The 26,773-nt window shown below is 33.0% G+C and overlaps 1 protein-coding gene and 1 long non-coding RNA gene across 2 annotated transcripts; one reads left to right on the plus strand and one right to left on the minus strand.

The window, feature by feature from the left end:
* Positions 1-325: 325 nt before the first annotated feature.
* Positions 326-12,596, minus strand: LOC134271702 (vacuolar protein sorting-associated protein 35-like). The gene is made up of 16 exons (XM_062753911.1): positions 12,495-12,596; positions 12,056-12,152; positions 10,128-10,251; positions 9,735-9,920; positions 9,430-9,646; positions 9,150-9,233; positions 8,914-9,023; positions 8,543-8,639; positions 8,075-8,223; positions 7,620-7,827; positions 3,057-3,212; positions 2,652-2,774; positions 2,190-2,369; positions 1,739-1,975; positions 1,204-1,347; positions 326-1,080 (listed from the first exon to the last, which is right to left on the minus strand). Exons 1-16 carry the CDS (start codon positions 12,507-12,509, stop codon positions 901-903), a joined length of 2,307 nt encoding a protein of 768 aa, XP_062609895.1. The 5' UTR covers positions 12,510-12,596; the 3' UTR covers positions 326-900.
* Positions 12,597-14,352: 1,756 nt separating this feature from the next.
* LOC134271701 (uncharacterized) lies at positions 14,353-18,473 on the plus strand. Its single transcript, XR_009993075.1, has 3 exons — positions 14,353-14,414; positions 14,714-14,801; positions 18,239-18,473. It is a non-coding gene; the product is annotated as an uncharacterized LOC134271701 (long non-coding RNA).
* Positions 18,474-26,773: the final 8,300 nt, after the last annotated feature.

Here is a 26,773-nt window from a genome sequence, read left to right on the forward strand (position 1 = left end):
GGGTCTCAGGTTCGATTCCAGCCATACATTTTCTCCTTTCCTGTTACACATGAAATGGCACTAAAGATTATACATTTCTGTCCATGAATTTCCCAAAGATTTTGAATTGTTTCCCTCTCATCTGCTGGGTTTACATTTACCTTTGAAAATAGATCAAAAATTTCGTAGTCAACATGAAAGTTTCAACCCAGCAAGATGTTTCTATTGGCAAAAATGGCATATAAGCATTTTCTGCCTTTAAAGTAAATGCACCTGTTCAAAACCAAGACATAACACTATCACAAACTTGTTTCCATACATATGGTATTGAGAAGATAAGAGAATATTAAAGTACTGGTTCTCAGTTTTATTGAAATTCTCTTAATATAGTGGTTAGACAACAACTGTTAAACTTGGTACATAAATTAATTTATCTATTATACAATAACATGCAAAGAAACAGTTAATAAAGATAGAGTTCATTATGCAGAAACTCTTTGTATTACAGGTTGTTTTAATTCAGTTCTATCATGATTAATATTTAAGCAAGAACTGAAATATTAAAGTCTTAATAATAATGAAATAGCATCTAAGTACACCACACAAAGCAAAATTAACAATTCAGCCCCTGATTTACATTAATCCCTGTTGCTGAATACACTTCACAAGATACAGTGTACTAATTTTACTACTGTTTTAAATATACAATGTAAGATGGTACATATGTATTCTACAGGAAACATGGAACAAGATTTTGAAATCCAACATAAAAACCACAGGATAGGAAATGCACAAATACATTTATCTCATCAAAACTTCCATAGTTCTGCAATGTTTGCTGAGTATTTCTTTGGGCCTTCCACCACTACTAAACGTCAATTTTAATCCAACACATTTAAAAAGAAAACTTCAATGGTCAAACTACAGCACTAGTTCTTCATAAGATGGCCCCTCTGTTTCGGTACCGTCCCGTCGGAGTTTTAAATGTTCAACAGTATTCTGGAAATGTTTGTTGATCTGCTCTGTTTCTTCGTTTGCTTCTAAATTGGGTAACGATTCCTTGATTTTTGCTATCAGCTGGTTCAGAACTTGAATTGTTACCTGAAATGGAAAATAAAATTCTGATTAGCGAATACGATTTAGGTAAGGGTCTGGTTTTGTGAATATTTTAAAGGAAATGGATGGAAGAGTAAAATAGTTTAATCCATTAGCTCTAATACATACCTGATCATTGCCTTTTTCATAGTAGTATATATAGTGATTGAGAAGTTCCACAAAAAGCTGGACTTGGACGGAATTGTCCATGCACTGATTGGCTATCTTCACTCCTTTCTTAAGACAGTCTGACACTCTCTTCCCATCTTGGAGCTAAGTAAAAAGAAGAACATGTTTGAATTATGGTACATGTAGTAAGTTGAAAATGAGATCAAGTAACCATTAAAATACTTATTTGGAAAATAAATTGACTATGTTAATAATCTTATAGAAACTGAAAATAGAATTATACCAAAACCATCCTTTATTTGCGGCTATTTATTCAAGATTTGTCGGTTTGAAAAGTGTCTGTAACAATTATTTTAGAATTGGGTATATAAATACTTTACACTAGTAAAGAAAGATAGAATCTAAATTTTTTCTCATGCTATTAAATTTGTTGACAAATGCCTGAATATGTCTAATAAAATTTTACTCTTACATGTATAAAACATCAGTTAACCTATAGATCTCACAGTATTAAGATATTTCTCTCCTGACTTACCTCCCCTTCCTGTGATGTGGATTTCCCAGACCAGAAGAGATGTGAGCATGTGCAGACCCCTCGGCACTGATCTGGCTTCTTCAGGAGTTTGGATGCCGCCAGAGCACACTGAGTCCTGAGGGGCTCGTGATTCTCATCCCCAAAACAGCTCATCTGTTCCAGGGTCCCAATGATCAGTGTAATGGCTGCCAGTTGTGCTTTGCTGTCACTGATTTCATCCTCATACAAGGAAAATGCCTGAAACAAAAAAATGTTTTTATTGTTTCATCATATTAAATCATATTAAAAGAAAGTCTATATATATATATATGTTAAGTTTTACAGAAATCCGACCAAAACTTTCAGAGTAATATTTTGGTTAAAAAAAAATGATGTCACACAGACACATGAATGGAGGGCACTTTAAAATTGCATTATTAAGAAAATAGAGACAAATTTTAAGGACTCATACCTGTGACATAAATTCATAAGCGACTGTTTCATGGTTTTCAAACTCTATTTCCCCGGCTGTCAGTGCTCCCTGGAGAAACAGTCGGAGTGGCATCTCCGCCATGTCTGCCTTTATCAGAGCTCCTATTGTCTGGTGACAAAACTGGAAGATCTTCTGACATTTCTTCTCCCAGTTTTCATCCTACCAAAAACAATGAAGAGAAAATGTAGACTTTTTCAGCTTGGAATTAATTTAGACATGTACTTGGTAAGCAGTCACCAGTTTTCTGTGGAAATTTGTCACAGCATACTTAAAGAGCAAACAAGAAAAATAATGGCAATCCATATAATTTTCTACCTGCAGATAAAATTATGATTCCACGGAAATATGAACCAGTAAAAAAAATAACATTTATAGTATATTGATTCATACGATGCATTTAGCTTAAGCAAGTTGCATTGTTTGTACATGAAGCAAACTAACCTCATCTTTAGCTTCATTATATCTCATGGCTAATCTGTAGGCAGCAAACACAATGGGAGTGAGGGTGTACTTGATTCTTTTGTCTCCACCAGCCCCAAAGTGCTTCCTAGCTGTGTTGAGTATCTAAAGTAAATAAAGTACATTTTAATGAATGAAATGAAGAATTATTTCATGATTAACAAAGGATTGACATATATACTATAGATCCCTAAATATATGTGAAGAATTCATCAGCACCTAACCACTTACAAAATAAAATTACTGTTTAATATTTTTTTTAATGTAATGTTACTCCATAATAAAGCAATGACATTTGACCTCAGAACATAGGGTATATACATTTCACATAATTTATTTCTTTCTATTCCTAAATTTTCCCTTGTCATGCTATCCTATCAATCTTACTAGGTATTGCTGATTTGGATCTTCTGCTTGGAGTAGGTGTATAAACCTTCCCATGAGTCCCTGCTCCTCAGCAAAGTCCTCTGGGTCATCTGGTTCTGTTGGTTGGTCACTCTGGTCTTGTACAAGGACATTCACTATGTTCAGAATGTTGTCCACCTAACATACAAATAAAAGAAATAAAATTAAGGGGTCAGTTCATAACTAAATGTATAAAACAATCAATACAGCATGTCAATTATGGAAGGGAATTACCGCCAAAAGTCTATGTATCTTGCTTTTATTCTTATTCTGCCTACTTCTTTATGCTTTGTTATTATTGTAATTATATGTCACTTTATTGTTTTCATATTCGTCTTTATTACATTTCACTTTGACTTTTATCCTTCTTCATTTTGCCCTTACTTCTATGTTGCTTTATTCTTGTAAATTCATTTTACTTTCTTTTCAATTGATACAGTTTCTTAAATGATTATCTCTATTACGAACGTGAATTCAATCACACAAAGAATGAAGCATATTCAATGAAGACGAATACAGTTGTCAAAATTTAGTGCCGCATTATAACGCTAGGTGGCAGGGGTGTTCACTACGAGTGTTGGTAAAACTAGGTAAGCAAACCCGGGCTGGGGTTATTCGAGATTTTTTAATTTTCTGCCTTAATACTTTATTAATCGAACTTCTGAAGACCGGATCTGATCACCCGATCCAATGATGGAAACTCCATATTTATTTTCTCTAGGCACACAGGAATAGCGGCCTCTTTTTTCAGACATAACTTTATAACTTTATATACTTTACTGAATATGTTCATTGAAAGGCCGACCCACTTTTTGTAAGGATAAAGGTCAAATAAGGTTAATGTAGTACAGCAGGGAGAAAATTTAAATTTGATACTATAGAAGAAGTTGAATCTAACCCAAAACCCACCCCGCCCCGAAATAGGATTTCATTGGCGTCGGAAGCAAAGTGAAAGTTGGGGGGGGGCAAAGTGTAAGAAATATTTTTTAGACCTTCAAAATAACTTGACAAGCAAAAAAAAAAAAAAAAAAGAAATGTCCACTGTCCAGCCGGGGGGGGGTTCGAACTTCAGTGTCAATTTCTTTTCAAAACACCACCATTTTCCCCATTTTAAACCTATACTGCATCGTGTCCATGGAAAGTGGGGGGGGGGGGGGGGCTAAACCTACGCAGCAATGTTCAATGTCTATTACTAAGTCTATCTTTGGAAAAAAAAAGTGGGGGCTAAGCCCCCCTCCCCCTCCCCGGTTCTGACGCCTGTGTATTTTCAAGTTTGGACAATTTCCCTGTTTTTTATTTATTTTTTTTTTTTTTTTGCTTGTCAAGTTGTTTTCAGCCTGGTAGCTTGAATTTTCAAAAATGATTCTTCGTCACTGTTCTCTCGCCTGAAAAATATAACTCTATTAAAGTTATTTTTGAATCATTGAATTCCAGTTTATTTGACATAAAATGTTAAATATTTTGATACTAGTTACCCCTTATAAATTGAGTTGTTTTTCAGGACCTTCCGCTGAACTGAACTTTATTTCACGACAGACAGTAACTGCTCATGCGTGTGATTCTAGGATTGGGGCTTTGCAAAGGAATGAGGAGTTTTATGGGTAGGCGAAGTCGGAACCAGGCTACACCCCAGCATTCTAGAAACCCCCAGTCTTTTTTCTGCTATAATATTTTATATTGAAATAGCACTTTTCAATAAAGAAAAGAAATATCTTTAGTACGCACCGTATTTTACATCAGCCAGGAGAGCTTAAAAATCTCAAAACTTGAAAATTCCATTTGGTGGTGGTGGTGGTGGTGGTGGTGGTGGGGGGGGGGGGGGGGGGGGGGGGGGGGGGGGGGGGGTGTGGTCGTCAACTTTTTTCAATACCAAATTTTACTCATATGCCACTAAGTACATGACTTTTAATATTTAATATATAAATTGATTATTAGTACTGCAACAAAAAGTGTAAGGGATGGGGGCAACAAGCCTTTCGCTGAACTTTTCCAGTAGTAGAAAGTCTGTAACGTTTAGGAAAATGTTTCGTGGCCACCCTCCCCTCTACCGGTGAAACTTACCCCATAGGAGGTCGTACAGACGGAAGTCAGTATACTTATTGAGACTTGGGGTGTGATAATGATTGTACATTGTATAACGTCCCTTTAAATTCGAGAATTTTTAACTCAAATGGAGAAGCCACCTCTTGCCGGTGGAGAGCTGCAAATTTGTCCTATATACTCGGCACTTATAGCCATTGAGCAGTGAGGGATCTTTTTCCGTGCCAGCACCTACTGCGATACGGGACCTCGGATAATACGGTCTAGATCTCATCCGAAGGACCGAACTCCACGTCCCATAGTGGTATTGATCGACTCCTTACTACTGTGTTTCGTGACTTTAGAGCACGCCGTAACCACAGTGCCACGCAGGCGACTGCACCCGGGAGGTGGGGGGGGGGCTGCATCCGGGGGGGAGGGGAGGGGCGAAAAAGTAAGTCATTATCCATTTGTACTTGTGAAGATTATCTATGTTTAACTAAATGGTTAAAATGATTTAATTATTAACCACTATTAAAATGATATCATTTAAACATTTAATATTCATATAGGACGGATCCATAAGTTTTCTTCAAAAACTGAAAACGTTAGTATACAAACATTGTTTTACGATTAAAAAAGCTATTCGGGGGAGGGGTTGCTATGAAGGGGGACGAACTACTTTATACAGCGAGATTTCCCACGGAAGACTAGCTATATATTGAAACTTCCCCGGGGGAAGTCTCACTATATAGTCTTCCGAAGGAAGCACCACTATGTAGTCAGTCTTCCATCGGAAATCTTACCATCTTTCGAGGGAATGGCATTATCGGGTACATACCTGAACTTATAACAAACATCATTTAAAAATTTTAGTTCGATTGATAAAGTATTAAGGTCAGACGAGACGTTCCTCAAAATCTGTTTTGTATATCTTCGTAATGTATGATAAATATTTAAAATTTTGTTAACATTCTGATTTCTAAACCAGTTTCTAAACGTTTTTTAAAAATCTAAACACTTCAACATTTGAAATTGGAAAATTATTTTCCTCCCAAAAGGATTATATAAGAAAAACTACCCCTGGTATCTTGCAGAAATGCCTGGTAAGGTACCTCAATTTTTTGTGAATAAACATGTTTAAGTAGCAAAACGTCATTGACAAACTCTTAGAAAAAAATTATCTATTATTAAGGAACGTCTCGTCTGTCCTTAAGGCAGAAAATTGAAAAAACTCGAATAACCCCAGCCCGGGTTTGCTTACCTAGTTTTACCAACACTCGTAGCGAACACCCCTGCCACCTAGCGTTATAATGCGGCACTAAATTTTGACAACTTGTATTCGTCTTCATTGAATATGCTTCATTCTTTGTGTGATTGAATTCACGTTCGTAATAGAGATAATCATTTAAGAAACTGTATCAATTGAAAAGAAAGTAAAATGAATTTACAAGAATAAAGCAACATAGAAGTAAGGGTAAAATGAAGAAGGATAAAAGTCAAAGTGAAATGTAATAAAGACGAATATGAAAACAATAAAGTGACATATAATTACAATAATAACAAAGCATAAAGAAATAGGCAGAATAAGAATAAAAGCAAGATACATAGACTTTTGGCGGTAATTCCCTTCCCTATGTCAATGGCAACAGAGACTTATAATTTAGACAAATACCAAAACTGTAAAGGTTGGTGTACCAAGATAGTCAAATTCTTAAGGTATTCCGATCCTCAGGTTTATAAAATTAGCAGTTAAGTAATCAAAAATACCCATAAAAGTATCTCTGAATCCACAAAGTTATGTAAATTTATCCACACTTTTTCTTTATAGTAGAATATGAAAGTTAATCATATTATATAGGAAAAATGGTCAAATTTTCAATATTTTTGCAGAAAAGCGAATTGGAATATCAGCAATGCATTTTCTAATTGCAAATTGATCAACAAATATATTTTAGGTTCGAAAATGATAGGTATCCAGGCATTCAGAGAAATTGTCATGATTTTTATACTAATTTGGTATTTTTGTCTTCTTTTTCCGTCACATATTCTATAATATATGGTGTAAAAGGCTTTTGCTATCATTGTAAGACACCACAAATCACTTCTTATTTCATACCATGCTAATAAGCATTGGTATCTAAGGCTGGATTCAAGAAAATCTTATTTCTCTAAGACTTTATTATTTTTGTCTCCTTTTATAGGGTACAAATGTCAACTTTTATAAGACCTTTTCTAAGACTTCCAAAAACCTTGAATCTTATAAAGATGAATAAAATGAAAATTGTTGCATGAAAAAAATTCATTTTCAAGCTTCATTTTGATGCATTTCAATTTAAATATTAATTTTTGGAGTTATCCTTCCTGGCTGAGGATCGGATATCCTTAAGTGCATGAATATCCATCATGCATTTGATCAACTCAATTTTTGTTAACTCAAAGCTCATTTTTACTTCTCTAAGATATGCAAATTAAAATGATACTCTCTCCCTTTCCCAATATTCTGAAAAAAAGATAACATTGCACCTGCTCTTGTGTGGGTATACAGGTTTCATTCTCCAGCACATTGTTGATGAGATAGGAGCACATGATTTTCCTGCTCTGGTAGTCAAAGTAATCAAATATAGGACCGAAATGCTGCAGCTCTAACACAGTCAGGATGTTATTGTAGGAGTCTACTGGAATCTTCATAAGCCGCATCAGCTCCTTAGACACCGGACTGCCATACTCCAAACTGAAAACAATGATAGTGAAGGAAGATTCATTTATGGACATGGACAAATCTATATGTACATCTTAGAATGCAGCATCAAATCTTTACCAATGAAAATATAATGCCTTTGTTCCCACCTCTGATGTTTTAGAGGTCCATGTTTGTTCTGCTCCAGTGATTTGTATCGTTTAATTGGAATTTTGAGCATGATTTTTGTTCCTTATCTACATTTTTCATGCATAAATATTCAAATAAACAAAGAACATACTGATCGAGATTAAGCCTGTTGAAGATATCCTCTGTGGTTTCTAACACTTTGTCCACATACTCCACTTTGTCGGGGTAACATTTCAGGGCCAGATTGATCAGAGCCACCTGTAGGGACACGATGTCCTCCGGAGGCATGTCAGGGCGATTCTGAAATAAAATCGAAGTATGCATCATGAAAATGTAAAATTCATTTTGGAAATTTATATCATAACCATTGTGAACTTGTTTTGATATTGGGTATATCCTTAGATATTTAAAATATCAGTATTTTAAAACCTTTTGTGAAACAGTATAAACATTTGTTGTAACTGAACTCAATATAAATAACTTTTAGGGAAATAAAACTGAGCTAAGCTTTGAGTAAAATAAACTGTTAGAATGGGACAGAAGGAAACTCTGTACATATGCACATCCAGTTCTACTTTTAAAGACAAATCTATAATCAAATTGCTTTTGAATAACTAACCTGAATGACTTGAGCTATCTGTTGTGAGAAGATATCAAATAGCTGGATCTCTGGGGGAATTCCTGATCCCTCTTCATTCTGTGCAAACTGGGCAAGTCTGATAAGAGAAGATAGAAAGCTTGAGTAAGGTAAAAATAGGTAACACGATGTAGCAATAAACAAGAGTCAAACTGTCGTTATTACAAAGGCAAATCAAGTGTTGATCTCCCTCTGAAGAAGTCAAAAAGTATTTTTTAAAAAATACATGTATATGTTCATGTAATTATTCACAAAACAAGTTCTTTAGATCATTCCAAAAAATTCTTAGATACAGTTGAACTAAAAGATTGTTGGCTGGGCATGAAAATTCATTAAAGAAAATAAAGTCCTACCTGTCCACTAAAGCTATGATGATGTTCTTGACATTTACACTCTCATGAAGTTCAGCACAGGCTTTGAGGAAAGGGTTCAGAGTTTGTAGATGAAAGTCATCAGGGAACACCTTTTAATGATCAACACTTAGGAATAAGTACAAATTACTGTAGATGAACTGTTGAACACATATTTATTTTAAATTTATAATTCAAAAAGAATTTCAATATGCCTGAAAACCATAACAAAGTTTTACCTGGATAATACACTCCATCAGATATTCCTGTGCAATGGGATCTCTACAGGACACCACTTGTTCTAACACTGCAGGCAAAACAGTCTGTAAAATTAAAAGAAAAATAATTCCTACAGACAACAGATGACTTTAAAGAACAACTAATTACAAGGACATATACATGTAGTTGTACCAAACTGACATTGCTGAATTTCATAATTATTCTTCCTTTTTATCTATTTCTTACTTTTTTCTGTTATTGAAATTTTAAACAAACTGCTAACTATATTTCAAGTCTGACCTTTTTGTACTTGTCAATATCAATACACTCCAGCTGACTGAGCCTGACAAGATTAGTCCCGACCAAAATCCGGAGTTCCCGTCTCTCCTGTTCACGCTTGGTACGATCTCGTGTGTGACCCTGATGCTGCATGCGAACCCACAGCTTGTTCATCTCTGAGAAGTTCAGCAGGATAAAGTCAATAGAATCGTTCACAGTTCCATACTCATAGTCATTTCTACAATAAAATATTGGCGTTAACAACATCATTAATTAGCAGATTTTCAATTATACCAGGAGCTAAGTTCATTATTCCTCTTTCTTACGTGGCTTGTTCCTCCTCTGTGTCAGGAAGCACATTCTTGGTACAGGTCAGGAGGTAATTCCTCAGAAAGAGGCCCCTCAAGGGGTGCTGTACCCCTCTGCACATTTCCACCAGATCTTTCAGGATGTCTTTACGAGAGAGTTCATTAGATTTAATGTACACCACTCCAACAGTGATCAACAGGTAACTGGAAAATAGTCATTTAAAACAGATGTACGTTACATGTAAATGTGAAAGCACATATTCTATAGCCTTTGTCTTATAACATTCTTAAGAATATAGATTGTGTGGGAATATCTTTTGTTAATAATTAAACCCTTCAATTACCAGGGGTATCTTTTATTTTTTCATTCTAAATTAAGAGTGTTTTCACTTTTCAGTAAGAAATACTTACAGCCTAGGGACAATGTTTCCTGCATACTGCACAAGTTCATACAGATCTGCTACTTTTCTTCCTTTTTGGAATTCATCACAGAGATACAGCTCTAAGTGTCTCAGTTCATCAGATATAGCCATGTCTTCCCAACGTTTAAGAACTTTACTTTACACAAGTCTTTTTTTCATAATTATACGAGGGTTGTCCCAAAAAAGTCGTAGACAGGGAACATAATTTATTTTCTCTTTGCTAAATCAAATTTCTTTTCTTGTCATAGCAAAGAGTAACATTTTATGATCATGCATTTCAAGTTTCATGACGATACATGTACCACATTTAATAAGAAAACTATGAAAAAATAAAGAAACCATGTAAGTGTACATCGGCGCACAAAAGCAAGTGTAATTTATGTCTCTCATAACGGCATGGTCCCTTTTTCTGCTTCACATGAGGCTATTAACATCCAAATGAATAATTTTTATAGTGAAAAACCACTCTTGACTTAGGGACTAATTTAAATTCACTACTGTCCGTTTACTTATGCAGATTCAAATTTTAGTCAAAATTAAATTAGTTGAAAAATCATCCTACATTTTAGGATTTTAGGAAGCAGAGAATTAGGGATGGGTATCGCCCAAAATTTTGTATCGCAATATATCATGATTTTTTCCCACAATATCACGATAATATCATGATATTTTTAAAAGCAGTTTTTACAATGATTTTATATGAAAAGTCATTATTTTTTTAAAAAAATATGCTAGAGAAACAAAATTTTACTTTCTTGAAATTTTTATGTATGTAAAATCATTTATGTTTGGATGGTAAGATGCTGTTCTTTCCACTTCTTACAACATTTTTTATACTTTCTGTAATTGTAATTTGAAAGATTGAACAAATAAATGAATAATTTCTGGACTTTATAATATGTTCCTAAAGACCGGTATTTAGGTCTCCGTATCACGATACGTATCACACAATAAAAAATCGCGATATACCGGTATACTGATAAAATCGCACATCCCTACAGAGAATACACCTTGTTTGACGACGTTCATGGCCCGTTCCCAAATGTCTGCATTAAACAATCAGTGCTCTACTTTACATGCAATAACTATTTTTTTCGATATAGAGGGAATTAAAACTATCTTTGAATCTCGTGCTATTAAAAAACAACTTTTCTATTAATTTAAAGTGTGTAATGCCCTTTCTGTACTCTTTTTCCTCGTCTCTGATGAATATAAAACATACCAAACACAATTTATTACATTTCCGTGCGCCGGGTACGCGTTCGACGACGTCATTTTCATCAATCTCAATTCGAACAACACTTTGAAAATCATGACACTAGTCGTCTGTTTCTAATGCGATTTATATGAAATTTTGACGTATTATTAAGGTTTCGATTCTGGTTTCAGTGATTTAAATTTTAGTTCAATCTTTTACATAGTACCAAAGAAATAAAAACAAATGTAATAGTTATATGCGTAAATTATTCCGAATTTTGGCCGACAGACCATATCGGCCTTCATATAATTGTCCCAATATAATTAATATGAAAGATATATATTTAAGAATTCATAATTTTAAAGAACATTGGATGTATTATGTCTATGCAAAATTTGGTTAGTATTGGTTGCGTGTTAACAAAGTTATTAACATTGTCTATGACTTTTTGGGACAACCCTCGTACAGTAAGCTTAAAGTATGCAATCACTAACATTTTTTGCAAACACACATGTGTTAACTATTAAGTAGCCATTGGAAATAATGCTCTAAAACTAAATTCATGACAGTACATTTAGACATTTTTATGTGACAGAAAGAAAAACTACATATGCAATTTATATAACTCTTTAGATGGTGTAAGCTAAAAACTACTTAACCTACAATGATACATGTAATATACTTTCAATCTTTGAACACAATATTAATAACAAGGATACACAGTTCATAGTAGCTCTTGGGAGATAAGAGTGAAGTTCTGAGTTCTCCTAACATTGTAGATGCATGTTTTAGTCCATCCATTAACTTTCCTTTGTCCTGCAAATAAGAACAACTGATTACATGACAGCCTTCAATTACAAACATTTATTGAGAAAATGGGAACCAAATCTATCATAAAGCCCTGAGAAACCTGTTTTTACTCAGTGAAAGTTAAATAACGATATCTTACTTCTTAAATATTTCAACAAAATTCAATTTTTATTATTCAGTTTTTATCCATTCAGTGTTGCCTTTTAAAACAAGGTAGAGTCTTCTATTATGAGAAAATGCATGAATATTTCATGATTTCTAAAAATGTAAGTCACAGTTCAGATTTTTGTTTTTAATGTAGTAAAGACTGTCCTCCTCAACATAAAAACCTTTCTGTATTATTCTTACCAGACATCTCTTCATCTGGAATGACTGGTTCTTCACTATACTGATTCCCTCCTCCAACAATTTCTCTTGCTCCTCCTGGGGAGACAACTGCGGGGTGGAAGGCTGAAAAAAAGTCAATGTAGAATTTGCACTCTCATTTCTTTCGAAAGTTTAAAAAACAGTATTTATCCAATGTGTGCCATATCTTACTCTTTGTCAAAAAATTAAAATGATCCTTCACATTTACACAGTCACAGATGAAATTTTTTTAGGGAGAGGGCTAAAATAGGCTTTGCCTGCTGCCCGATCCCATTCACTTTGTGTGAATAAAATTTTGTATAAATGATTTTTTTTTTAATTTACAAGAAAAGAAAATTCTTATCCAAATACATATACTATTATCAATTTAGAGAGTTAAGAATGTTGATATACATGTCTCAGATAAATTTTAATTGAGAGCCAAAAAAAAAAAAACAAGAAGCATGTTGAATTTTTTCCTTTGTATTGATTATTAAATGGTAATGGGTGGTTATGATCCAATATATGTGGTAATTGTGGTTACAATCTGAGTAGCCATTGCAGGTGCTGTCAGACAAAATATCTAGTGAGCTGAAGTTCCACCAAGATTTTATATAGAGCAAACAATTATTAGCATTATATTTGACAGCCCTCTTTCACTTGGATTTTCAAAAGTTAAAAAAATCAATTGCATTTATATACTATAGAAATATACTACTATATAGGTCCCTGATTGCATCAAATTTTTTTATCTTGCAGTGTTCATAAACAATTTTTTTTCTGAATTTCAAACTGTGCACAAAAAAATTTGTATAAATATCATATAACAGCTGCTGTTTTCACTTGCAAGCACTCAATGTTTTCCATCCCCCCCCCCCCCCCGCCCCATTTTTACACATTTTCTTCTCGCTTCATTATTTTCCATCGTGTCGACATTCAAACCTCGCTGCATAGGTCATTGTACAATGCATAAACATTATATCTAGTCGACAAGTGTGCACTGTATCTGTCCTCATTTATTTTGACACACTGCCACCGGAGGAAGAGCTGTTCACGGACGAATATCATTTATGATTTAACGATTTAAAGTTCTTTTAAATTGATCACTAAGGATAAACATTGTTGATTAAATTTACCATGTTTTTTTTCAGCGTCTGGTTGAATGAAATTGCAAAAATTCAGGTTTCTTCTTCCTCGGAGTCAAACACCCACCATGTTTTGGTCATGTGACCCACGCATAGTAAAAACAAAATATAAATGTTAGCCATTTATTCCCGGATAAATGAAAGATAAAAATGCATATTAGTTTTTTTTTTTGTTTCTTTGTTTTTTTTTAACAAAAACCAAACCTTGCGGTACATGTTTTTAAAAATGAAACGTTCATATAATTCATAGGCGTCGGGGGGGGGGGGGGGGGGGGGTTAGTTAAACAACAGTTAAACAAGTTAAGCCAAACAACTTTTTTTTGCAAATATAGACAACTTCTATGCATTGAAAATTGGGGTTTACCTTTTTTTGTTGGTTTAGTCCACCCCCCCCCCCACTTTCAATTAGCCCCCCTCACTTTAAATTTGCTTCCGACGCCCATGTAATGTTATTTTTTTAAATTTATCTCATGAAATTTAAGACAAATAAAGCTATCATTATGTACCATGTGTTTGCAAGCGCACTCTTTACCGACAGAGATAAAACACTATTCTGTATCGAATCCAAAACTGAAACAAGTTTTTATATTTTTTTATTATTACTAGTATCATTCTAACCTCATTGTTACGTAAAAGAATTATGACGTCACAATAAATATAACATCATAGTTTTGAAAAAAGATTTTGTCAAAATAGGCATATATCATGATTGTTATTGTGTATCTAGCTTTTCAGACTGCTCAATTGACCTGTAGATGGATGTCTTCAAAGATGGAAGGTACCTACAACTGTCTTAATTGTTACTGAAATAGCCATTTTAAGTTTCTTGATAGTCAGATACGAAATTCTCATAATATAATTGAATTAAATTATTCTAACTAAATACAAAGTTTTTAAAAAATACTTTTTGGCAAAACAGTGTTCGATTTCTTTTACACGCAAAAATCGATTGTTGAATGATTGACAACTGATAATTGTTGTTTTACGTCAAGTCGGCAATATTTCAACCACGTTTTGTCGGTTATAAAAAACCTTTTTAAATTATATATTCTCTATTGAATTACAATTTCTTTTTAGAGGTCAGAAACAGAATTCACCCTGCAGGTAGAAGACACCGACGCAGTACCAGTGAAACCCTCTGCCTGTACTTTGGGATATTGCTATTGTAAGTTAGATCTGTATGTAAATTTCTAGGACTGTGCATTGGGCAAAAAAAATTCGATACGATACGATATTTTATAATGCGATATCCGATATATTGGATTCTTTAATAAGTATATCAAACAAGCTAATTCAGAGAATTTGTGTCCCCCGCTTAGGGAAAAAGTCAGCTCCCCCTGACTGAATTTGTAGAATTATTAAATGTATACATGTATACTGAAGGAAATAAAATACATGTATGTCAATATGCATATAAAGATTTGATTGCTTATTCTTTATTATGTGTATAGAAGATTTTTTCATATGGAATATTTATCACACTGTAATGATGATTTTATAACCTCATAAATTTTTCATTTCACATGCTGAATACTATCATTTAGTAAAAAAAAAAAGTGTTTAAAAAAAAAAAAAAGAACGATCCGACCGAGATTCGATTCCGGGACCTCTCACATTTGAAGCGAGAGACATAACCACTAGACCACGGAGTCGCTTTACACGGAGTGAAGTACAGAACTGAAGTCACATACATGTATATATTCATGTTTTCATGTTCGGTATTCTCAAAATTTTACACAATCCATGGTGTTTGATTTATTTAGCCTTTATTAAACAGTTTTAATAGATGTAATAAGAACATAAAGTCCGCCGAGAACCTGTTTTATACGCAATAACTCTCCTCATGCTCCTGCGCTAAAAATAGCGACATGTAATACTATAAATACTAATAAAACAAACGGGGCGGGGCACTTTGAGAGGGGCGAGAGACGTCCTAGGGAGTTTTGGTATAAAATTACATTGCATCAGCTCAAAATCTTCTTGAAATATCGCCCGGAAATGATAGTGTTACACACAGACAGAATGTATAAATTTACGACCTTGAACTTTGACCTTTTGACCTCAAAATCAATAGGGGTCTTCTTTAGGCCACAGGGAGTTGTTATGTAAAATTTCATTGCAATAGCTCAAATGGTTCTAGAGATATCGTGTGGAAACGAAAGTGTTTTAACAGACAGAATTTGCTTATTTATGACCTTGACCTTTGACCTTTTGACCTCAAAATCAATAGGGGTCTTCTTTAGTCCATAGGGAGTTGCTATACTAAATTTCATTGCAAAAGCTCAAAGGGTTCTCGAGATATCGTGTGGAAACGAAAGCGTTACAGACGGACGGACGGACGGACAAACCCAAATTAATATCCCCCACTTTTCAAGCGGGGGACAAAAAGTCCTATGATTCATTTAAGGTAGGACAAAACACCCGTGGATTCTATTTTAACCCATTTCTTAAAAAGTACCGGAGAAAAGAAGAATAATATTACTATATTGACAACAATGAATGATCCCTGTAAGAAAAATAATAAGTTTTGGCATGTTTGCGTCATATTTTGTGAAAAAATCAGAGAATCCTATATATTGGTCACTTCGGGGCTTACATTTTTTAATGTTTTTATGCTATTTATGTAATAAACAAGCATGTGACAGTCTGTTATAAAATGCAGTGTAACTTTTGTTCCATACATAGTACAGGAGTGATATTTGGACACCTATATAAGGAGTCTCCATTCTTTATGTAATACTAAGGTCAAGGTCATATCAAGAGGTCAAAGTTCAAATATTGTGACGTCATCTACTGAATCTTTTTTTTTTGTCATTGAAATTTTTTTGATCGCAAAAATATCTGAAACCACCGATTCAATTTTCTTTATTTTTACACATTTTATTCTAGGACCCATTTGAATCATTCTGTTGATTTTTTGTAAAAATTGAATTATACATTTTCTCTTAAGAAAACTTAAACTGTCAGATATTGACATGTAAATTTTCAATTCCAACGCTACTTATGTCCTATTTTTACTTAATATTTTACTCAAATTTTCCAGTATCAAGTTGACATACTTATTTAAAGCAACAAAAAAGTTATCTTTATTAAAAGTATTACACAAATTTGCAAAAGACCAATTGAAAATTCTAAAATAAGGCTCATTCTCAGGTATAATGTCTGATTTCACAATCTTCTTACAGGGATCTGATAGGCCATATTTCAGACTATGTGGGCAAAACATGTGCGGTTGAATTTCTTTCATATCATACATAAAGAGAGATTTTGTATCCTAAAACAAAATAGCAAAGTTTCAGGAAAATTGAATTTGAGGAAAAATTTGGCCTACATATTGTGTCCTACCTTAATGCATGAATTTTATAAAAACTAATTGATTTAAAACCCATTTCGAAGTTTTCGTCTCACTGTCATTACAATTAAATTCAAATTCAAACTTTTAAGGACTGTGAAAATAAAGTTAAATAAAGTTGTCTATGTATTTTGTAAAATTTATCTAAGACGTGCTATCTCCTTAATGATAAAATCATTATTGATCAATTCTAATGCAAAACAGTGAAAAAATACACTTTTTTTGGTGAATTAAATTTTCAATTTTTTTTCACAGAAATACAAGAAAATCTGCATATCCAATAAGTATTGGAAGTTATTTTTTCGATACGATACATACTTTAATATTGATACGTATTGAATACATGCACATGTATTCTTTATTTTGATACAGTCCTATAAATTTCCAATCAATTTACGGTGCTGTGCCTATTATCTATACGAAGAGCAATGAATACGAGTGTCATTTTCTACTGAAATTCTGAATATTTGTGGGAGTGAATAAAAAAAATTAGAGCATGATAGACAACTTTTATTGATTTTTATAACCCGGTATTAAAATGCAAAATTTAGAACACGAAATTTGCAACTTTACGAAATTGAAAAATTCCGTTAATGCAGGGCTCCGTGAATATTGTTAGAACAACCATTTATCCCTGAATTTACAATAATTCTTTTAAACATTTTTCTAAGAATTTTTCTAGGACTTTCTGCACGTTTATGTCGTTAATTTTGGAACCAACTTTTCTGTTCGCATGACTATCTTCATATAATTCACTAATGTTTGTCGAACTTAACTTCTTTCAATTAGAATAAGATACCATCAAGAAATATATCCCTGTATTTCAATACATTTCTGGTTTAAAAGATTCTTTAAAAATTGGAAAACTGGTCATTTTTAATGACTAGCATGGATGAACATGAATATCTCGTATAGTCGAAATCAAAATTTCAATAGTGTTAACTGTTTTGTTGTAAATTGAACGACAAATAAATTTATGACATGTCATCAGATGAATAAATGAACTAATGTTAATTTAAGACATCAATTTTAATTTTTGAAAATGCATGCGATGGAATGAGTCACAAAAATCTGATATGCCTGCGTGATTACTGAAGCGTCGTAATTTGTCCTGCAGTATTTTTGAAAATTCAGCTCATTCTTTCTTAACTATACATTTTAAATTTTGACTTTGATAAAGTAATCTTAAAGAGATTAATTCTACTCATGCAATAATAATCTTCAATATATATATATATATATTGTTTCAGTGAAAGCCTGGTATATGCAGATCTTTACGTACTGCCGAGGAATCTCATCGCGAAACAAAGAACTCGTGGAGGGTAGTTCTTTGCACTGAATCATTCACCCATCCCTGAACAGATGAATCGCCAACGTTTGCATCGGACTGCGATCGCAACACTCAACTACACGTAGTTACTTAATTCTCAGAATATGCCATGTGGTCCCAACCTTACGAAATGTATAGCATATACATGTACAGGGACTGTCCCTCCACCAGGAGTACAGTGTACATGCTTTATAATTCGATTTCATTGTAATTTCCAAATAAATGAATGAAAAAATATGAATAAAATGAAAGAAAAAAATAAATGCCACTTTTTTTTCATATTAAATGAAGTTTATAATCAAATCAGTAAAAGGTGTTAAACACATTTAAGAACGAGCCACAGTGGATAAAAATGTTTGGTGCTTTGAAATCTAAATATAAACCCTTCTTGCTTTGAAGATACTTTATGATTCCTCCCATCAAAGTTTGATTCTGGACAAAAAAAAAAACCAGACCAACCATTACCGAATATAGTCCTTTAGATGGAAGATATCCAAAATGTATTTAAAAATAAATTTTAGTACAATATGCTTATATAATCTCTGTCCATTAATGGCACTCGTAATTGCTTTATTTTCAAAGATACTTAAAATTATACTGAGGATTCAATATCAATAGATTTCTCTGAAATTTTGAAAATGAAAAAAAAATCCGATGAAGGAGCGTGCAAACGCTGGCGCCGTGCACCTCAGAGAAGCGAGACGGACCTAGGGTTTCCGACGATGGGCGCCGCAAGGAATTGTTACAAATCTCAGCAAAAGACGTTGAACTACAACATTTAGTGGAACGTAGCGGGAACGATAACTCTGGGTAGAGATTGACATTGTTACGTCAACTAATGTGACGTCATAATGTTGCTTTTGTTGTCTAACAACCGTGTTTATAGATTGAAGACCAACATGATCACCACCATGCATTTAGTTTTTCAGTCTGCTCAAAGGCATACAGATGGGTATATACTATCATCGAAATTCAAGGTACTGTATTTGTATTTTTCTAAGATTTGGTTTATGTAACATTTCTTTTTATACATTTAAAAAGAATCCGTGCATAGGACTTCAAATTCTTATGCTATCTATAGATGGGTCGTTTTAACCCTTTCGACGCCAAGGCGACAAAAATGTTTACCGTGTCAACGCCAAACCGACAAAAATGTCGCTTTGTAATACATGTTGAACTTTTTCGTTTATTTATCATTTATCTCAGTTTAAATTAGATACAGTAATATCTAAATTTCGACACAAGTATGGGCCTTTATTTTCAAATTGGTACTGGTCTAATTTATGACGTCATATTTCTTTACATTGACGTTAAATTATGACGTAGGTTTAGGAGTACGCTAGCGTTGTAAAATTTGGCGCGCCATAGCATAAGTTTTTTTTAATGATCCATAGTCCTCGGGCAGTTTACACTTATTTCCCCTGGCGATACTTACATGCATATACATGTGTAAATATTTTATCGATTGATCGATTGAGAGAGAGAGAGAGAGAGAGAGATCTGTGAATATACATCGTTTTTATATAATGTATTTATAATTAAAAAAATAAGATTTGTTAGAATAAATTAAAACAATAGATTAAATACATTTAAAAACAGTAGTCACTGATATTAATGTTGAAATCTCCCGATAAAAAGTCACTTTGACATTGTATTGAACTTGCAACAATTTATAGAAATAAAATACAGCTAGATACACGCAGTATTTATTTATTTATTTTTGAGCATTATACCGACAATGATTTTATGCTTAAAATATGTATAAAAAAAAAAAAAAAAAAAAAAAACAATAGACTAGGCTGAAAAGACAATATGATCTATTGATATTCCACTGGCGCTTCGATGTTCTTATAGAAGATTAATTAATATTGATAAGGCGACATCTTTTGAGAATGTATTAATGATACCTGAAAAAAGCACTATCACCTGTAAGCGTTAACAATGCAATTCAAGAAATCTGAGCCTAAATTACAACAAATTGATTTGTTTCAGCTTCCAGCTACCTACCGATCAACTAAAAATGACCCCCCCCCCCAAAAAAAAATCACTATATTATTTTCTTTTTTAAGTTTCATGCTTTGAGGCCTGGGATATTGAAACTATTTCATTTTCTATTTTTGATTTTCGTTATTATCAATCAGGTGGAGCTATTAATTATGTTCAATAAGCTTATTTTTGATATGTAATAAAATTCTGAAAATTAATCTTTTTATTAAACAAACATGTCGAGCTATCCACTAAAAAGAGTTTTGGGCGTCTTTAAAAAAAAATAATAAGCTAGGCCCTATACATTATTGGAAAAATGAAAAATAAAAGCAACTAGAGGCCATCTACAAAAAAAAAGTTGCACTCTCCCGACCGATGAACTAAAAATGTTCCGACTCAAAACTTTGTTTTAATATTCCAGCTGGGACAAGATTTGTTGGGTCTTTTCCCGATAACACATACATGTGTGTTAATAAAGTTTTTAAGAAAAAAATCCCAACTACCTTCCGACCAATAAATTTATTTTACCCTGAGTCGGGAGAGGACTATCAAACATTAGTTGAAAGATGGCCTTTCTATTCAATTCATGTTATATCAGCATATAATAATAATAAATTGCCACTTTAACATTGAAATCATGGATGACGAGTTTTAACTCTGTTCACTCAACACCCCGGCTATGTCTTAAGGTACATCGATACTCTGATAAGAGAGATAACTCTTAATGACATAAATGTCTATTACATACCGTATAAGTAAAAATTTTTGCGAGACGCAAATTTAACGATTTCTACCTAAGAACTGGTATTTTATTTTTAGCGAGAAGTAATTTTAGCGATTTTAAAATGCTGACTAAAGAATCAATAAAAAAAAATAGTTTTTAGGTATATTTGAAAACAAACACACTATGAAAATGTACAAATACAAATGTTTGCCACACAGTTTATTCTTTCAGATCGGCACCCCTTTTTTGTGTACCAAAAATTTTAATTTCGCTACACTAGTAATTTATATTTGATACAATGTATATTCCCAGATGATGAGAAATTCTTCATGTTATGCTTTTCCATTTCATTATGTGTTTTTTTTTATTAATTCAGATAGAAAGTTTTTTTTTCTTTAGTGTGGACGCTAAACAAACAAAAGAAAACAAATTGCCTAGCATGCAATATTGCAAGTCTTGTTCTGTAACTTCGAGATTCCGAGAAAGTGTACATAACATTGTATTAACATCAAAGTACTCAGAAGTACAGAGAGCCGGGCTCATTTACAGAGTAGAATGGATTTCTTACATGAATCACGTTTATATTCTGATGAAAAATTTATTTTAAAACTATCAATATAAATGATAAGACACTGACAGTGAGTTTTTCAATCCTAATACCACGGTCCGATTTTGTCAAAATCAGAATTAATCTGGTACCGCAGCTGAATGTAAACAAACTGGCCAGTCTGGTTCCCTCTCCTGCTTTACCTCGTATGTGTAGAGAACTACGGTAACACTGATTATGAAAAATCCTTACGCTAATGAATTATGAAGTCATTACTACTAATGTTTATTTTATATAGATAAAACTTCGTTTTATTTTTGTTGCTTTATTTAGCGTTTGTATTATCTCAAAAGCGGTTGAGAGTAAGAACTATCACGTATATTTTTGCACGTAACTTGAAAATGGCGACTATGGGGTTAACATCCTGCCTTGAACAGGATCACATAAGCCGGCAATTGCTCTTTGAGCAATAAGCCCGGCTAAAAATGGTTGAGATGCCTTTGAAGAGAGTCCAATTAGAGCCGTAGTATTAAAGGATGTACCTATCTGCATGGCCTCATACAAAAAAAAATTATTATCACTAGTGCTATACAAATTATTTAATCATTGCTTTATACATATATGAATATGTACATTTCAACACAATTTACCTAAATATGAAAAGCCGCGATTGCAGGTAAGCTGATGCCATTACATTTCCATTTTTAATTTTTTCTCTGTGATAACTCTTTGAAAGTTAGTGAAGTTGATTTCTTGATAATTCTACCGGAATGTAAATTAGACAGGTCAATAGCTAAGTTGGCCAAATATGCATGTAAATCTCGTGCGGCTGTCTTTGTATTTGACGTCAGTGGGCAAGGACTTTTGAAAATTGGCATGGGAGTATAAAAAAAATTGTTATTAATAATTTTTGTTTAATGTTATTACTTCTCCAAAAATCATTTCAGAGAGATTCTGCAATTTTCTACTAACTTACAAGTATAAGTACCTTCTTGACACACATTTATACAAGTTTTTATGCCCTAGATTTCAAACAAGAGGCCCATGGGCCATATCATTCACCTGAGTCACATTGGCTTTGTCTGTTTTGTATCCGATTTTTCTCTTTTATACATATGTATTCCTTTGTTTAATTTTAACTTGCCATTTGTGGTCCAATCCTTGAAACAGGAGCCATGATTTGAACAAAGGTTTTAAAGTGATAAGAACTTCAAAGGATGCCCAAAGTGGAAAGTTTTAGTGGGCAACAACTTCATTTCAGCCTACACTGATCGAAACCTGCAGCCGAAGTCCATGCAAGATTTCCTTATCACTTCAAGTGAAACTAGTCTGAGATTTTTAGAGATATAAGACCAAAACGTTGGAGTTTGAGATTACCCAACGTCTAAGCATGCTAGAGATGCTTTATACCAACTTTGGATCAAATTGGCCCAGTGGTTTAATGTTGAAAAGAAGTTGAACATGTAAAAATTTAACAGAATGATGGACAAAGAGTGATTGAAATAAGCTAAACTCATTCAGCAGCATTAATACCATTGCTGCTTTTGATACAGTCTGATTTACTTGATAAAAAAAACCCCAATAAATATAAGATTAAAAAATGTATATTTTAAATATGAAAAAAGTTATCAAAACCCCCCTTATGAAAATGATCCCCCTGGTAAACACGATTTTGTGTGAAATGGGTATGAAAAGATTTTAAGATTTGAGGCAATTTAACCCTGAAGATACCAATTTTATGATGTTTGGGCAAGTTCATTTTTTTGAAAGTAATTTTTTTTGGCTTGTCAAGAAATTTCTGGGATTGAATTTTTTTTTTGACAGGGGTGGACCCCCCTGGAAAAAATTCTGGATGCGCGCCTGAAACTTGAGCTATAAGCTCAGATGAGTTAAAAAAAAAACAGAGAGTTAAATTTAATTTAATAAAAATTTAACTGATGGACAAAGAGTGATTGAAATAAGCTAAACTTGAGCTATAAGCTCAGATGAGTTAAAAAAAACTGATGAATTTTTTTTTAATATGTAACACTATAAGCAGGCCCTATTGAAAAGCAAAATACGATGCAACCATCCAGAGAAATGTAACAAAACATTTTACGACCAGCTATAATCAGAATAGACACTAACCTTGTCGAAGATTAGCGTCATCGAGTACGTTATACGAATCATAATCCTTAACACCATGAAAATTGAATATTTGTACTACTGCGTTGCTGAAGCCACATTGCGGGGCTGCTGGCGTTCCCTTCATAAATACTACAAGTTTTTTATTCTTCACAAGTCCATCAATATGTTCTTTACTTCCTGCATTAACAGAATACCGAGCTGCTAGGACTCTTGAGAATGATAAGGTACCTCTACAAATACCTTTACGAAATACGTTCATCATCGTTCAACCTTGTCTGCCTCCGACCTAGCAACACTTCCGTATTGATCTTCCGCGTACTTCCTTGATAAAATATAGTTCTAAATAAAATGTAATAAAAACTATATAAGATAACGCAATTTTTTAATTCATTATTAGACACTTGGTCCCATTTTTTGATTTCATTGAGGAATCATGCTTGTTGCTCTGTCTATATGTATAAGCGTAGGAATATATGTTGTGATAGGCTCTACATACGATGTAAACTTCCGGTGCCATATGTGTCGGCAAAACTTTGTTTTCCAAAGCATTAGGCCTACATGATATACAGAAGACAAAAGCATGTCTTCTAAATCAGAAATTATAGAAAAATTAAAGGAAGCGGTAACAAATGCGAGAACAGACATATTACGGTCAATCATTTCTGCAGTCGAGAAAGGTATGTACATGTGGCAAAGTTCGAATTTTCTCAAGAGTTGTCAAAGTTTTATTGGATACAAATATTGATATGTTTATCACTAATACCAAAAAAGTAAACTAAAGTAAAAAAAATGGCAAGGGCTTGTCCCGAGAAACAGTTAAATTATTCTAATGATGTCTCTTATCCCTATTTTTTTCAACTTATGAACTACATGTTTCAGTTTTGTATCCAGGGCTAGCTGCAGATCTGTAGCTTAGACGGGTGCTAGTCACTGCGCCCCATAACCAGAACGCCCCATGCATGAGCGCCCCAAAGATTTTTACCAGCGCCCAAGTACAAATATGAGCGCCCCAAATTTTAATCACGAGCGCCCCAAACATATTTCACGAGCGCCCCAAATTATTTTGAGTGCCCCAAGGTTTATAAATTAGTAAAGAACGAAATTATTGTTTTTATTGCATGTTTTATTACAATTTGATTTTTAATAAAAAAATTAACTGATATGAACAAATTACAATTCACGAGCGCCCCAAATTACATTTATCAAGATTGTCTCAAATTTTACGACGTGTAGTAACGAACGCCACAAGAATTGTAAACTGGCATTATGAAGTTAATGTAAATGTACTTAAAAAATGTCCATGTTTATACGTACATGTAAAGATACCGGAACCACAATTTGTTATTTTTTAAAATTTTTTTTTTGTTAAATTTTAATTAATTTATTCAGTGCTAATAAGAGGGATCTTCAAATTTAGGAGTAAATACATTACACCTTCTGTTTGAATAGAAAAGACTTGAAATCTGATGTGTATTTCTGCAGTAACTATAATTTATAACCAGAAAAGTGTTTAGACTGTCGTATATTTATAAACATATTACATGTACGTTTAGAAATATATTCATTTTCGAAAGACGGAGTTTTATACCTTATCCTTTAAATCAGTAATCTGTTCAAGTTACCAACTGTTTTTTTTAAAATCATCTACATATAGTTTGTATATACAGTACTGTGTATACATTACTGTGTATACACAGTAAACATAATTTCAGTTATCCAATATTCATTTCAGACAAATACAACGAATATAAGTTAATATACGAGGGTTGTCCCAAAAAGTCGTAGACAGGAAACATAATTTATTTTCTCTTTGCTAAATCAAATTTCTTTTCTTGTCATAGCAAAAAGTTACATTTTATGATCATGCATTTCAGGTTTCGTGACAATACCACATTTAATAAGAAAACTATGGAAAAAATAAAGAAACCATGTAAGTGTACATCGGTGCACGAAAGCAAACGTATACGTCTCTCATAATATTATGATCTCTTTTTCTGCTTCACATGCGGATATTAACATCCAAATGAATATTTTTTTTTTTAATAGTGAAATCCATTTTTGACTAAGGGACTTACTTAAATTACTGTCTGTTTTCTTAAGCAGATTCAAATTTTATTCAAAATTTAGTTGAAAGATCACCTTTCATTTTAAGTAGCAGAGAATACACATTGTTTGACCACGTTCATGGCCTAGAACGTTCCCAAATGTCTGCATTTAAGGTAGGATTCTTCTCGCATTTCTTGTATTTAAAAATTAATGAAATTTTCACAGAATCAAGAGGACAATATCACTAAGTGATGGTATCAGTGAGATTAAATTTGACCGTTTAATATCAGAGGTCAGGTCAGGTCAAGGTCATTACCTTTTTCCTGGACATTCAGAATAAAAAATTACTGTTTCCAATCATGCGATCCCTACTTGTATTTCAAAAGATTGAATGTTTTTCTTTTTGCATAAAAAGATACTCCCATATAGGACCTATAAGATGATATTACCAAATTGACATGGATAATTTATATAAAATGGATATTTGCTAATCCGAATTTCCTCTACTTTTCTTAAATTTTTAGGATTTATTAGTTATTTTTATATACTTCCTATATTTAACTTTTTCCAATTTTCACAGATAGTAAAGTTGTCAAATAAAGGTACAAAATGATACAAAAACTAAAAGTTTTGATCGTTTACTAAGAGAGAAATAACACTTTTTATGGATTTTTGGCTCAAATCTGTACTTAGTTTTGAAGCATTTAAAGGCCAACATAGTTCTTGTATGTGGAACAATCTTATTTATTTGATATATTTTGAAACTTTAGTCCCTTATTAAAAATTTAACTTACATTTGAAAATTTTGTCTATGTCTTTGATTGCGAAAAAATTATAACTAAGTTCAATGTTCAATAATAATTTTGAGAGGCAGAAAAGACGATATTTTCATACGCCACCATTCCGCCTAAAATATAGTCCCTGCTAGTTTTCAAACACAGTTTACCATTTCTATTCAAAGTTGTATAATTGTGATGAGGAAAGAAAAATATGGTCTTTTAAATCTCTTACATCTAAATATATAA

Source organism: Saccostrea cucullata, unplaced genomic scaffold (genome assembly GCF_032062105.1).
Source record: "Saccostrea cucullata isolate Sc308-1 unplaced genomic scaffold, CSIRO_AGI_Scuc_v1 ctg8861, whole genome shotgun sequence".
In the NCBI taxonomy this organism is placed as follows: domain Eukaryota; kingdom Metazoa; phylum Mollusca; class Bivalvia; order Ostreida; family Ostreidae; genus Saccostrea; species Saccostrea cuccullata.